This window comes from Capsella rubella, unplaced genomic scaffold (assembly GCF_000375325.1).
Source record: "Capsella rubella cultivar Monte Gargano unplaced genomic scaffold, Caprub1_0 scaffold_5, whole genome shotgun sequence".
NCBI lineage: Eukaryota > Viridiplantae > Streptophyta > Magnoliopsida > Brassicales > Brassicaceae > Capsella > Capsella rubella.
The window spans coordinates 7547154-7562542 of record NW_006238919.1 but is presented as its reverse complement, the minus strand read 5'-3'; the positions used below and the strand labels follow the sequence as shown (position 1 = coordinate 7562542).

Sequence of the window (15389 nt, the reverse complement as noted above, 5' to 3'; positions counted from 1 at the left end):
GTTGTCTGTGTCAGTACATAGAATTCTTGAGGTTTAGACTCTTGCCATCCAAGTCAAGTGATTAACCAATTGACGACAGCTCTCGTGCCAATATAGTTTAGTTCCGACAACATCGTAATAATTTCAGAGAAGAAAACAAAAAGCAAATCAAAGTTCTTCTTTATTTGGCGTCAACGTTGACGTTTACTTTCAATTACAGTTGACTAATTTACCCATTTACTAGATTAAAATGTTTGATTGGTAAAGTTAAAAAACTTTATACGTTGTAAGAAATACTTTTTACAATTTTTTTTTTTTCATAAGAAATTGGTATTGTTTTGCACGTAAACCTCATCACATATTCACATCATGGTTTAAGTATTTGGATAATATATAGGGTACATACACGGTGTGTAACGAATTATGTGTTAACAAAAACGGTGATCTATGTTCAACGTCATTTTTATCATTAGCCTGGTAAATACACAAGTATTCAATCTTGTCTGAACACAAAACAGAGCATAAACAGAGGATAAAAACAAACCACAGCTTACGAAACTACAAAATGATGTCTTACAGGCCTCAGCTAAAACCTTTTAAGTGTGTAAAGTTACGAAGTTTGTAGAGATAAGCAATAAACACTTCAACGTTTGGTTTTAAAAAACCTCTCTCTGATTGAGATCAACTCCTTTGCAGCTTCACTCGTTGCCAAACGGTTCGTCGGAGATTCCTCACAACACTTAAGCCCCATCTCCAATACAAGTGTCAAGCACTCAGCAATCGGGAAACCTACTCTGAGACCAATGTGAAGAATCGATTCATCTGCAATTTCTAATACTCTTTCCGGCAACGCCGACTTGGTGTAGCTGTGTAAGGTACTGTTTCCCCCAAATAACTCATTGGTTGGTCTTTTTCCGGTGAACATTTCCAAAAGGAGAACCCCAAAGCTATACACATCTCCATTAATTGATGGTTGTCCTCCCATTCCGTATTCTGCACCATATTTCACAAAAAAAAACGTTAACAAGACTAAAATGATAAAATAATGGATATACTAATTTTACAAGATGTGTTAATTAATAGTATACCTGGTGCGGCATAGCCTATAGTTCCTCTAACGCCAGCTGAGCTTAGTTGGTTGAGAAAGGAGTCCTCGTTGAATTTGAGTAGAAGACGAGCCAGACCAAAGTCACTAACATGGGCGGTTAGATCATCGTCTAAAAGAACATTACTTGGCTTAAGATCGCAATGAGCTATACGCTCGTGACAATGAACATGAAGATACTCCAAAACAGAAGCCACGTCTATGGCAATGTTGAGCCTTTCAAGAAGTGTTAAGGTTCTTGAAGGTCTATGAATCTCTTCCACTTCCTCTGGATGCAGCCACTTATCCAAGCTTCCATTAGGCATGAACTCATATATGAGAGCTCTGAATTCGTTTCCTTGGAAATCAATACTAGCACAAGCTGTCAATAGTTTCACAAGATTACGATGCCTTATGTCCTTTAAAGATTCACATTCTGCTATAAAGCTCTTCATCGCTCCACGTCTCTGCAAGTTCAAAACTTTCACTGCAACAACCTTTTTCTCTGTTGGGAGCAATGCCTTAAACACAGTACCAAAACTGCCCGAACCGATCATATTGTTCGAAGAGAAGCCATTTGTCGCATTTTGGAGATCTCCATAACTTATCTTCTCATGAAAGACTTCCAAACTAGAAGGAGTTGGATCATTGGTCTGTTTAGTCTTCTTTCTTTTCTTAAACCAAATCAAAGCTATGCACAGCAGCAAAAGCATAGTTATGCCTACGCTAACACCAACTACAGTTTTCTTTAAACGAGAGAAACGCTTCGTCTTCGCTGGTAGTGCTTGCGGGAGGCATGGCTTTAGTTTAAATCCCCTAATGCCTCCACATAGATCACTGTTTCCAAATATGGAAACTATAGTAGTATTCTGAAATATTCCTTCTTTTGGTATCTTCCCCTCAAAATTGTTAAAAGAAAGATTGAGATACTCCAACTTGATAAAATTTGCAAGATAGTCAGGTATACTTCCAGAGAGATCATTGTTCGACAAATCAACTTCTTTAACACCAACCAACCCTTTTATATCTGGAATATCTCCATCAAACAAATTTCTTTCCAGATAAAGGTTTTCCAATGTGAGACATTTTCCCAAAGTCTCTGGAAGTTTTCCTGATAATTTATTATTCCCGAGTGATAGTGTAGCAAGATTTTGTAGCTGTCCAATATCTTGTGGCAGAGAGCCGACCAAAGAGTTTCCTGACATGTCTAGGTGAAGAAGTTGGCGAATTTTCATAATTTCTAGAGGTATAGTCCCATTCAACTTATTATCCCCAATCCATAGCTCTAGTAGGTGACTACAGTTCCCGAGACTCGCGGGAACAATACCTTCAAAACCATTGTTGGACAAATCTAGTGTTTCTAACATAGTGATGTTGCCTAAAAAGGCGGGTATCTCTCCTGATAATCTATTTGAAAATAGACTTAAATACCTCAAGTTTAAAAGTTTCCTAAGAGAGGTTGGGACTGGTCCAGTCAACATGTTTTGATCCAATATAAGTTTTTGTAAGTTTATGAGATTTCCAATGTCATGAGGGATTCTTCCGGAAATGAGGGTTCCTCCAAGGTCTAGAGTTATGAGTTTTGAGGATAGGTTGGTGATAGAAATAGGCAATTCACCTCCAAGCCTATTTCGGCCAATCCCTAAGGTCTCTAGTTTGGTGCAGTTTGTCAAAGAACTGAGGAATTCAAGATCTTGGGAAGAACCACTTCCTAAAGAATTGGTATGAAGAAATAACATTTGCAAATTCGGAATTTTCCCAAAGGTAGGAATACTTCCTGTCAAATTGTTCTCATTCATTCCCAATCTTTCAAGAGTAGAGATATTAGAAAGTGTTTTTGGAATGGATCCTGTGAAATAATTCCCTCCCATATTAAACGATAGAAGATTTGGTAGCAGAACACCAAAGTCAGGTCTGAGGCGGCCGGAGAAATGATTAAAACCAATGCCTAAAAGTTTAAGTGAGGACAAGTTGTAGAGAGCTGGAGGAAAAGCACCTGAGAAGTTGTTTGCTACTAACTGAAGACTCCATATTTGAGTCAATTTAGCTACATCACTAGGAATTTCTCCTTCAAGATTGTTATGTGACAATGCAAGTTGTTGTAAAGATGTCAAGTTTCCTAGTGATGGAGGGATCTTTCCTCTCATATTGTTACCATAAAGATTTAACTGAACAAGATTCTTCAACGACCCTAGCTCTGAAGGAACACCATTTCCAAGATGATTTGAATCTAAACGAAGGTGCAACAACTTAGAACAATTGTATAGACCACTTGGAATAGGTCCCCTCAGAAGATTTACCCCCATATCCAAGTATTCAAGTCTAAACAAGTTTCCCACCTCTTGAGGAATAGTACCACCAAAAAAGTTTTCATAAAGATCAAGTGATACAAGAAACGAAAGATTACCAATAGATGGTGATATCACTCCTCCTAATTGCAATCTTCCGAGTTCAAGATGAGTAACTCTTTTGTCTTTACGGCTACATGTAACCCCCTTCCAGTTACAGAGAGGGATAGAGTGATTCCATGAGGACAAGACATCTCTCTTGCCTTTAGAAACTTGAGACTTGAATTCAAGCAACGCGTGCCTATCAGTTTCATCGGTAAAACCATGTGCACTAAGTAGCATGAGAGCGTTGAAAGCAAGTAAAAAAATCACTCTCATGCTTCTCATTTTTGTTGGTGAACTTTTTTTTTTTTTTGGTGTTTGTCATATTTTGTAGGAAAGTGAATACATAGACGAAGCAATTGCAAAATGCCTTTAGCTTTTGGTTATAAAATAATGCAACTTGAAGCAAAAATAGGGATAATAAAATAAAATGCCACACTTTTCAAAAATGTTTAGTCAAGTAGTGGTCTACCGCCAAAAACGACAATAAAAATCAAAGAAGGTAGTAGTCCACCGACGTCTACAGAACATCATGCGGTGGCTGAATCATCTTTATACATTTTCTATAGAAATGACATTTTTTCTTTCTTTTATAATTTGTACTTTTGTAGCTACTAGCATATAAACTATGTTTCATATAATATTAAGTATTAACATGTAACAGGGGATTATGTAAATGTTAACCAATTTATTTATTTAGTTTTACTAAATATTAGGTTTAGTAGGTAAATTTTTTTAGAAGTTTTATACGTTCGTAAAGTGAATTTAAAAGTATTTGGATGATAATGTAACCGACCCACACACAAGAAAAAAAAAGTATTGAGTGATATAACTGTTTTTCTTTAGCAAACAATTTAATAATATACATTACAGAGTTAAAGACTAATGATATCTTTATTTAATTGGTTAATAATTGTATTTACAATGAAAAATAAATTAGAAATTATATAGATAAAATCCAAAATATGATCAATTGAGAGATATTTTTACAAAATTTCCCCTTGTCCCACATTATCTTTGATTTCATAACGCTCGCCTTAAACCACTAAGCTCAATCAAATCTTGTGCAACAAAGCAAAAAAAAACACTTGAGAATGGATTCGTCTCAGGGGATTCAAGAGCAGAGGATTGTGATTCCAAATAGCCACAATGAGAAGCTGGTTGGTCTGCTTCATGAAACTGGTTCTATAGAAATTGTTGTCTTGTGTCATGGCTTTAGATCTAACAAGGTTAGTGTGTGTGCTAGCTGATCCAATATGATTTTTTCACAGCAAACTTCATATATCTTGAAGCTAAAGACTCTTCCAGCTGCTTGTCTTGGTTAATACTAAAACTTATAAGGTTTCAAGAATATGGTATAATATACATAATACATATCATATGAATTAACTTGTCTTCACTTTGGCATATGAATGTTAAGCAGAACTTCGAAATCATGAAAAATGTGGCTGTTGCTATAGAGAAAGAAGGGATTAGTGCATTCCGTTTTGATTTCTCAGGGAATGGGTATATATTTTTTCTCTTTCTTGAATTCTCATTGATTTGTATAATTTGGTGTATATGTTTTGATTTTTGGGGTTGTGGTGCTTTCATTGTTGCAAGAGAGAGTGAAGGAAGTTTCTATTATGGTAACTACAATTATGAAGCTGATGATCTACATTCTGTTATCCAATACTTCTCTAACATAAACCGTGTGGTTACTATAATTCTCGGACACAGTAAAGGTAAACTAGTACTGTTAGATAAGTGACATTGCAACATATATATATACTCTCCACTTTAACTTATAGTTGCATAGGAGGTGATGTTGTCCTTCTCTATGCCTCCAAGTATCACAATATCCCCAATGTAATTAATCTCTCGGGACGTTATGATCTGAAGAAAGGCATAGAAGAGCGTCTTGGGGAAGGTTTCCTCGAAAGAATTAAGAAACAAGGATACATCGATGTTAAAGATGGTACTGTTATCAGCTCTTTGGTTTTCATATCATGCACTGTATAAGATCATAACTCTCTCATGTTTCTATCAATGTACTGGTTTGTTACTAGGTGATTCTGGGTACCGTGTTACCGAAGAGAGTTTGATGGACCGGTTAAACACTGATATGCATGAAGCTTGCCTCAAGATTGAAACAGAATGCAGGTGAGAGTAGTTAAGTTAAGTTCTTGAACTCATGTTTACTTGATATATATAAACAAGCCAGGATTGATGTAATGGCAGGGTCATGACGGTTCATGGATCTGATGACGAGACAGTACCCGTGGAAGATGCCAAGGAGTTTGCTAAGATCATACCAAACCACAAGCTAGAAATTGTGGAAGGAGCTGATCATTGTTATACCAAATATCAAAGTCAATTGGTTTCAACAGTTATGGAGTTCATAAAGACAGTCATTGTAAACAACAACTAGTACTAGCTCTTTTGTTTCTTTGTTAAATTTTCTTGATACATGCTTTTATGGCAGCAAGTTGCATAACATATTCTACATAAGAGTCATTGAGTTTCTGATATACATACAAAAAATGTTGCCACTAGATTATCCGAGTAAAATAGAAGAAACATTATATTGGAATAATTGGAGAAATAGACAGTTTTTGAAACATAATTGTAGAAATAGTACAATTACTATTTACAATTAGCAAAATCCACATTTTTACTATGCTATTTTATTTCTTTGCCTTGTCAATCCTCACCAAAACATCTTATTTACAACAATGCCATTAATATATAATTAAATTATATTTTTTTTTCCTCTCAGATTTTTAATTAGTATTTATTTTTTTTTCTTTTTTCTTTTTAATTACATTCTCCCTTCAATCTAAAAACTAAAATACTAGTCAATGAAATTTTTTTTTTTACAAGTTTCAAATATATAAAAATCTATGTTTTTTTCTCTATTATATGATATGCATTTTGTTTGAAGATTTTATTTGATAATAACAAATAATTTTCATTAATTTTAGATATGTACAATTTACTAAGTGTACAGATCTAATTCGTACAACTTAAAACGTGTACATATGTACATCTGTACAACTTAATAAGTGTACAAATATTAGTATACAAGTCGTAAACGATTGTACACGTATTTGTACAATAGCATATAAGTACAAATACAATTGTACAGATCAAACTGTATATTTATTATATGTACAGAAAAATGTATGTATAAAAACTATATACAATGATATATGTATAGATATAATTGTATGTATATTGACTATTATATTGTATTATACATGTATTTGTACAATATGATATATATGTACAAATACAATTGTACAGATCAAACTGTACACATATTATATGTACAAATGAATTGTACAGATGCCTTTTGTACATCTACCCTTTTATAATTTACCACCACTACACTATACCCCACTTTCTCATCTATCTCATACATTCTCTATCTCACATAGTGCACCCATTGTCTATTTATCCAATTTTGAATAGTAAATGTACTATATCACAAATTAAGTTTTGAAAATGTACTATAATGCTAATTTTCCCCATTATATTTAGCTTAAGCACCTTATTTAACCTTAACCAAGAGAAAATCAACTTGATGCAAAAACAGAACTACACGTGCCACTTTACGTGTATGCGATATTGCCTTGAAGAAAGTTTTAGCAACTAAGGTTAGGACCAGGATCCACACCAAGCTGTCTACAATAGTCTCTATAGTAACCAATCCTTGCCTGGACCGCACCTGAATCCCCACCGTTACATTCAATTCCGTTGATGGCTTTTATAGTGGCTCCAAATCCTTGGTTCAGTACAGGCCTTACGCTCTTAATCCAAAACGACAAGCCCTTCCTTAAAGCTACAGATAGGTTGCTACCCACAAGCTCAGGCTGGTGTAGAAGGTCGAGACTGAGACTCTGACCACGACCGGAGTTACCTTTCCTCGGCAATGGACATGGTCTTTGCTCTACGTTCTCGTCACACCTGTCTCGTGACCTTTTCTTTGATTCTTCTATGTAGCACAAGTCTATACGACATACATAGATATGTCACATGAAAAAAAAACAAAAATTGTATTTATAATCAGCTCAATTAATAACATTATCATCACCATTGCTTTATCTCAAATAATGCAACATCCCAACCCATAGGTTTTGAGAATAATTTACTCATTTTTACAAAGAAAAAAAATAATATATTAAAAACGTAAAGAAAGAAAAGATTCTTACGTCCGGTCTCGTGAGTGACATGAGCAAACATGGTAGCAATTTCACGTTTAGTAACGGAATTAGCAAAGTTGGGGAAAGTAGTAGCAGCGTCGATGAAAGAGTTGCGAGTGTAGAATCTTCTTCCTGCACAACCATTACCAGCTTGGTTGATGATATTGTTAAAGAAACCTTGTGTCACAATGGTACTGACCGAGCCACCGTCTCTTGGGTTTCCATCACCTCTACAAGGACCTAAGATGCATAGGAAAAGGACTAAGGAGATTTTAGTGAAAGCCATGTTTTGGTTCTTGTTCGTTGATGAGAAGGACGAAGTTGTGTTGTACATATATATATGGGAGAGTTGTTGGTTAGTTTGGTCATTTGTTTCTTGGGATATCTATTGATGGGTCGTGGGATATAAAGAAATGTTTTTTCTTTACAATAATGCTTATTTATATTTTATATATATCCCAAACAACTTTGCTGCCCCCCGTTCAGTACATTGTTTTTATCAACTTTAAAAAATAATAAAGTGAGAAAAAAAGAAGAAGAATAATGAAATTGTGAATGGAGAGAAATTTCCAATGGTGGCAAAACGTTAAAGCACTTTGAATTTGCGGGTTAGTGGGATGGAAAACTAAAGTTTTTAAATGGCCACGTTGAATGTTACTATTAAAATTATCTTTAGTTAGCAAATTTTGATACAAATTGATATAAAAAAAAAAAAAAAAAAAAAAACAAAAACAAAAGCGAAGCAGCGGCTGGAAATTTCGGTGCGTAGACTAAATAGTCACATAGTTGACTGAAAAAATCAACAGGTTACCTAGTGAGAAATTTCCAAACTTCTTTTTTATTAAATTTGAAAGAAAAATTAGAATAACATATTGATTTTGAAATAACATATTTTGTCAGTATGAGATTGCAAAGAATTTTATTTTATTATTATTTTTAATTTTTTTTTTCATAAGCATATGCTTGTTTCGTACGTAAACCTCATCACAAAATCACATGGTTTACCTTCTGTTTCTTCTTTTATGAATAGATTTTCGCTAGAATAAGTTTCTTAAGCATTTGTAAAGAAACTTGTTCTTAGATAATCTAGCAATAACAAATCATCTGACCAAATTTTAAATTGAATTGGACATGTATTTTTATGATAGTCATAAATTCATAATACATAATAATAATAATGATAGATGGTCCTGTACAGAGTGCTGGGAGAGCTCTTTGTAAATATTTGAGAGCCGAAATATACATTTAACAGATTCAGAGAACAGAAACATACGAGGAAGATAATAACATATGAAGAAGCATAAGTAGGTGAAGTTCTTACAACCAAGTTCAAGGTTTTATCTAATCGCCTTACCGAAGATTCCTAACCAGGAAGGATCAAACGGGTGTTGGGACGTTGGCTATAGGTGGCTCTGGCGCTACAGCAAAGTGCAGTCCCCTGCGTTGGGGAACCCCTCCGTGAATCATGAAAGTAACTTCCGCGGCAGCAAGAGCCGCTGCTTCCTGATATCATGGAAAACAAAATTGGTCCATTGTGATGTCTGTTAGATTGAGCATTTTACAAGTTAACAGGGTTTGATATAGTGAGTTTTTTCATGTTCACACCTGTCTTTGTCTCCGACGTTGTAGTATACCAATGGCCCATGCCATTATGTAACATGGGAGGAGGAAGCCGGCGGCACGAAGTAGGAAAAGCTGTTAAAACCAGAGAGCAGAAGCAAAGAAAGAACCAATCAAAATCACCAAGAAACTTAAAGAAGTGTATTCAGAGTGTTATGAGCCAAAGCTCTTGCTTTTGCTCTTGTTAGTGGACCCTCTACTTTCTCCGTAATGACTAGATTAGAGAAATAACCTAAGCTTATAGAACAAGAAGATTGAAAGCAAGCTTCCCTCTAATCCAAGCCTCTCTTAGAGAATTAGGTTAATTGTTGGAAGTTAATTCTTATTGATGATTTTGAGAGTCTTATATAGACTCTTACAAACCAACTTAAGCATTGTGAAATAAGTAAACTATCTAAATCTCTTAGTTTAGCATAAAAAGGAAATACTTAAAAGAACGATTAAGAAGCTTCTCAACCATATAGATGATACTTGATGAGATATCGTGTATCACAGAGATGGTTTAAAGACGTAGGGAAGGTAAGGAAAGATGTACATACAGAGAAGAAGGCAGTTGGATCGTCCTCGTCATCTGAGTTAGTAGTGAGATTCAGCGCATCTCGTAACAGTAAAAGTGCCATTAGCTGCCATCACAGAAGTAAAATGCAGCCATTTAGTATTGAGTTTACAGTTGACAGTACATTCAATTCACATGATAAGAAATCATATTCTCAACAAGATTTAAAAAAGAACTGCAAGCTTACGATTAGAGCAGCAGAGCGACAAAAGGCAGCTCCGCTTGAGTTAGACTCAGAATACTCGTCATAGTCAGCTTCCAAGAAATGGCGTTCTGCTGCAGCCATTGCCAGAATGCGCGGGTCAGTCAAGTCTAATGGAACTCCGTTCTCCCAATCGTCACTGTACAATGCATTTTCAATAAAACAAACAAGTCAAGAATAATGGGGCTACAGAATAAAAGAGATAAATACCAGATAAATGCAAAGATTAAGAGAGTCATAATGGCTGAAGGAAATATATATGAATATGGAAACATTTCAAAAGTTTTATCCTACTCCTGATGTTACCACCTTTCTGAAACTTAAATGCATTGATAATGTTAGTTATCGATATCTTACGGACGAGAGTACATCTTGAATTCTCTATACCCTACCAGAACCATAACATGCCAAAGTAAGATATAACACTGAATGTATAATGTATATTAGACTTAAGAAAACGGATGAGGAACACTTGCTGAACAATTCAACAAGGCATAACTTTTTAAATAGACAAAGTAATTACTATAGGAATATGAATTCGCTGTTCAAGTCTGCAAAAGCGGCAAGAAACAAAGATTCGGAAAACTTACCCAATGTGAATTATCGTTTCATCAGGAGGAGGTGGTGGAGGTGCTGTGTATCCAGGTTGATAAGGCTGATAAATCATCAGGGGTAAAAAAAAAAAAGAACTTTTTAGGAGTTGTAACTAAAAAAACACTTGAGCAGCAATAACAAGATGAACCATTCTAAACTAACATAGAAAAATCCTAAGAAGTAATATTACAGATATGAATGCCGTATACATTTAAGCAGCAATAACTGTTGATACATTTCATCATCCAAAGTTGCATTTGTTGCATAAGTGCTATGAACTTAGATAGGTAAATTGACATAAAGATACAAGATTTAGCATCAGAGTCTGAGAAAGTGATGAGTTTACCTGGTGGCATATTTCACAGGTTATGTCGCCTTTCTCATTACACCAACGCTGAACACACTTGCGGTGGGCATACTGCGTAAATCAAAACTCATTTTTAAAAAGTTCTCAAAACAAACAACAATGAGATCCAATTAAAAATTTCACAAGATTTGAATAAACTTACCTTCAAACTACCATTACAAGCACAAGGAGCCTCAAGGTTCTTAGTTGTATCTTCCTCCTGACAAATACGGCACTCCACAGATTGGAGAAGTGGCTCTTCCTCTTCAGAAACAGCGTAGTACTCCCTCGGTTCCTCAGCTTCATCCACAGATGAAGAAGCCAAGTCTGTGCCTTGAGGCCGGGAAGAACTTTCTCCAGAAGAATCTGAAGACTCAGAATCTTTCTCTGAGTTCAAGCTCTCAATTGTTATAAGACGGTCGGTACATAAACTCAAATGATCAGCCATCTTTTAACTTAGCACCAAATGATATCTGTAACCAAGAAGAAGCTAAATCAAATTCCAAAGTACATTTTAAACCTAAGAACATATGACCATTACACTCCTATATAATCTCAAGTCACAAGCGAAAAATCCCCGAAAAAATAAAACTTTTTTCTAGAAATGCGAGTAAAAAAGGTTTTGATAATTTCAAAAGATTAAGAATTTCACAAGTACTAAACAAACCCAAATCGAAAAAGCCCCAAATTCAATAGATACGATTTGATCTCCAGAATCAAACCCTAATATTCTACAAATGAAAATCAAAATTGAATCATTATAACCATAGAAGAGTAATAATCAACATTACCTGTAAATTATTCTTGAATACGAAGCTGAATTATTTTTTTATAGATTTTTCGCAATCTGGAACCTTTTTAAGCTCAAATGAAGCTCTTACACAATTTGTGTTTGTTTTTGTCTCTTCGTGTTCGGTCTGAATAATCAGATAAACATTATATAATTCAATTCTATTAATATTATTTTGGGAGCGCGTTTTTTTATATAAATATCTAGAAACAATGTAAAGGTTCGGTTATGTACGAACCGGAGATTTGGAACTTGGTAAAGATAACGTCCGTTAAACGGCTAGTTGAGAAAGCGTGTTCCTCTAATAAATTTTAACCGGAAGTTTTTTGGTTAAGAGATTTAAATGTTTTCATTTATTTTATTGGTCAACAGTTTAAATGTTTTAAACATTTGAGTCTTGAATATTAATGAAAGAGTTTATAATGCTAATAAATATTTTCCACCCAAATCAGATACAGAGATTAATTAATGGGTCCATATAGTAACTAAACAAACTTTGGTTGAATTTTTTTTTTCTTTTTGTCGGCTGAAAAATAATATATTTTTTTTATTTACATCGGTTGAAAAATACATTTATGTGACATAAAACAAAATACATTGTTTGCTTCTTTTTTTCATTAGGGTAGGCGAAATGGACCAAGCTGAAAAATACATTTATTTCATAAGTTGAAAATTCTTCTAGACGTTTCTAATTAGTTTGACTTTTGACTTTTTGACTATTTGTTAATAAATTTCAGAATCTAGAAGGAAACCGTATCTACTGGTTTGTAATGATTGAGATAACCAGGTCGGTTTGAAGAATACCGAACTTATGTAAATTTTAAAGTCGGTTTAACAGTTTCTCTACACACTGTTGATTCAAATGCTTAAACCCTGAAACATCGAAAAACAAAAGCTTCAGATATTAGAAATGGCGAAAGCAAAAGGAGTACGTTGGTTTAGCTTCTGATCCGGTTCATCTAGAACCGGAACCGGAAGAAAACTATGTTGAAGTCTATAAGCAGCAGCGACGATCACCTTATCTCTCTGATCGTATCTTCCACCGGAAAACTCCATCTCCGGCAGATTCACGCCGTCTTACTCCGCACTTCCCTAATCAGAAACTCAGACGTTTTCCACCATTTCCTCTCTCGTCTCTCTCTCTCCCTCATTCCTCGGGACATCAATTACTCATGCCGAGTCTTCTCCCAGAGATCGAACCCAACTCTCTCTCATTCCAACACCATGATCAGAGCTTTCTCTCTCAGCAAAAATCCAATCGAAGGTTTCCGCTTGTTCAGAGCTCTCAGACGAAACAGCTCTCTTCCTCCTAACCCACTCTCGTCTTCTTTTGCTCTCAAGTGTTGCATCAAGTCCGGTGACTTACTCGGTGGTTTGCAGATTCACGGCAAGATTTACAGTGATGGGTTTCTCTCGGATAGTCTTCTCCTGACGACATTGATGGATCTTTACTCAGCTTGTGAAAACAGCAATGATGCATGTAAAGTGTTCGACGAAATTCCTCAGAGAGATATCGTTTCTTGGAACGTGTTGGTTTCGTGTTATCTACGGAACAAACGTACCCGAGATGTTCTTGTTTTGTTTGATAAGATGAAGAACGAGGTCGATGATTGTGTAAAACCTGACGGTGTAACATGCTTATTGGCTTTACAAGCTTGCGCTAACTTGGGCGCGTTGGATTTTGGTAAGCAAGTTCATGCTTTTATCGATGAAAACAGATTTGGCAATGCTTTGAATTTGAGCAACACTCTGGTTTCGATGTACTCACGTTGCGGGTCTATGGATAAGGCTTACGAAGTCTTTAATCGAATGGATGAAAGAAATGTAGTCTCGTGGACGGCTATGATCTCGGGTTTAGCTATAAATGGGTTTGGAAAAGAAGCTATTGAGGCTTTCAACGAAATGTTGAAGTTTGGAATCTCTCCAGAGGAACAGACATTCACGGGTTTATTGTCTGCGTGTAGCCATTCGAGGTTGGTTGATGAAGGAATGATGTTTTTCGATAGAATGAGGAGCGGTGAATTTAAGATAAAGCCAAATTTACATCACTATGGGTGCATTGTTGACCTCTTGGGACGTGCTCGTCAACTAGATAAAGCCTACAGTCTCATAAAGTCAATGGAGATGAAACCAGACTCCACTATTTGGCGTACGCTGCTCGGGGCTTGTAGAGTCCATGGATATGTTGAACTTGGGGAACGCGTGATCTCTCATATAATCGAACTCAAAGCCGAAGAAGCTGGAGATTACGTTCTGTTACTCAACACTTACTCTTCGGTTGGGAAATGGGAGAAAGTGACTGAACTGCGTTCGTTGATGAAGGAGAAAAGAATCCAGACCAAACCAGGATGGAGCGCAATCGAGCTGCAAGGAACCGTTCATGAGTTTATAGTAGACGATGTTTCGCATCCGCGGATGGAAGAAATCTATAAAAAGCTGGCGGAAATCAATCAGCAGCTGAAGATTGCGGGTTATGTGGTGGAATTCACATCGGAACTGCACAATCTGGATTCAGAAGAAGAAAAGGGACATGCGTTGACATACCATAGCGAGAAGCTAGCTATAGCATTTGGGATCCTGGTGACTCCACCAGGAACAACCATTAGAGTGACCAAGAATCTCAGAACTTGTGTAGATTGCCATAATTTTGCAAAGTTTGTATCTGATGTTTATGATCGTGTAGTGATTGTTAGAGACCGTTCCCGATTTCATCATTTTGAAAACGGCTCTTGCTCTTGTAATGACTTTTGGTGATGATTGAAAAGGTTTGCTTCAGTACTGTCTTGTCTCGGATCTTCATGCTAATACATTATTTATCCCATGCTACAATGATGGAAGAAACCAAAAAAGGAATATGATTAGAAGAAAAATGTTGAAGCATATCTTTCACATGAAACAAAGCTCACAATAATTTGCTTCTAATCATTTTGTGAGAAAAGTTATGTTGATTGCAATAATGTCACAAAAATTTGTATATGATGTGTATAAATCGTTAGAGACTAACAGATTATGTAATCCGGTTTCTTTTATCCGGTTTACTTGATGTAATTTATCTTGGTTTATTTTGGTTATTAGCTTGTATATAACAACACATGTAAAGTAAACCAAGATAAATTAAATCAAGTAAATCGGATAAAGGAAACCGGATTACATAATCTGTTAAAGACCTTTCCTTGTGTAATGACACTTTTGGTTTTGCTGATGATTTATAAAGTACATGCTTCAGTGCCATGATTGAAAGTTCAAACTCTTAAAATTGTGGAAATATATACAGTATATATCTGTTTATTGCATCTGTATTTTTCTTGAATGAAAAAGTTTGGAATTTGAAAACATTCATCTTCTTATAACAAAATATAATATTTACATAACTTAGTTATAACGACCGTAAATCAAAACCAATGGTTAAAAATGCCAAATAGTGATAAAATTTTCAAATATTGATCATTTGGAAATCGTCCATATGAGTAAATAACTTCTTCATTTTTGTGTGTGAAAAGTGAAAACGAGTAATTAACTCTTAAACATCAATTTTTCTTGAATATAAAGAAACAAAACAAACCACACGAATTTAAAAACAGTTTTTTTGGGATCACCCTACAAAAATAGTCAGAAACTTCTCTATATATATGTTTACTTTACAT

At 35.3% G+C, this 15389-nt stretch overlaps 5 protein-coding genes across 6 annotated transcripts; 2 read left to right on the top strand and 3 right to left on the bottom strand.

Annotated features, from left to right (window-relative positions):
* Positions 1-425: 425 nt before the first annotated feature.
* LOC17885575 (probable LRR receptor-like serine/threonine-protein kinase At3g47570) lies at positions 426-3750 on the bottom strand. The gene is made up of 2 exons (XM_023781971.1): positions 1068-3750; positions 426-972 (listed from the first exon to the last, which is right to left on the bottom strand). The coding sequence occupies exons 1-2, from the start codon at positions 3736-3738 to the stop codon at positions 623-625; spliced, it is 3021 nt and encodes a 1006-aa protein (XP_023637739.1). The 5' UTR covers positions 3739-3750; the 3' UTR covers positions 426-622.
* Positions 3751-4468: 718 nt separating this feature from the next.
* LOC17885372 lies at positions 4469-5943 on the top strand. Of its 2 annotated transcripts, XM_006291631.2 has the most exons (6): positions 4474-4682; positions 4877-4959; positions 5056-5177; positions 5252-5410; positions 5502-5595; positions 5674-5943. In XM_006291631.2, the coding sequence occupies exons 1-6, from the start codon at positions 4548-4550 to the stop codon at positions 5861-5863; spliced, it is 783 nt and encodes a 260-aa protein (XP_006291693.1). In that variant the 5' UTR covers positions 4474-4547; the 3' UTR covers positions 5864-5943. The 2 variants fall into 2 exon arrangements, with proteins under 2 accessions (XP_023638534.1, XP_006291693.1); XM_023782766.1 differs by having other exon boundaries at positions 4469-4682; positions 4877-5177.
* A 1045-nt stretch (positions 5944-6988) lies between these two features.
* LOC17886902 (endochitinase At2g43590) lies at positions 6989-7965 on the bottom strand. The gene is made up of 2 exons (XM_006291778.2): positions 7647-7965; positions 6989-7444 (listed from the first exon to the last, which is right to left on the bottom strand). Exons 1-2 carry the CDS (start codon positions 7921-7923, stop codon positions 7080-7082), a joined length of 642 nt encoding a protein of 213 aa, XP_006291840.1. The 5' UTR covers positions 7924-7965; the 3' UTR covers positions 6989-7079.
* An 825-nt stretch (positions 7966-8790) lies between these two features.
* Positions 8791-11859, bottom strand: LOC17885497. Its single transcript, XM_006291540.2, has 8 exons — positions 11747-11859; positions 11119-11428; positions 10956-11027; positions 10606-10670; positions 10001-10154; positions 9797-9880; positions 9243-9332; positions 8791-9140 (listed from the first exon to the last, which is right to left on the bottom strand). Exons 2-8 carry the CDS (start codon positions 11401-11403, stop codon positions 9015-9017), a joined length of 876 nt encoding a protein of 291 aa, XP_006291602.1. The 5' UTR covers positions 11404-11428; positions 11747-11859; the 3' UTR covers positions 8791-9014.
* An 810-nt stretch (positions 11860-12669) lies between these two features.
* Positions 12670-14523, top strand: LOC17886528 (pentatricopeptide repeat-containing protein At3g47530). Its single transcript, XM_006292807.2, has one exon. The coding sequence runs from the start codon at positions 12730-12732 to the stop codon at positions 14497-14499; it is 1770 nt and encodes a 589-aa protein (XP_006292869.1). The 5' UTR covers positions 12670-12729; the 3' UTR covers positions 14500-14523.
* The last annotated feature ends 866 nt before the right edge of the window (positions 14524-15389 follow it).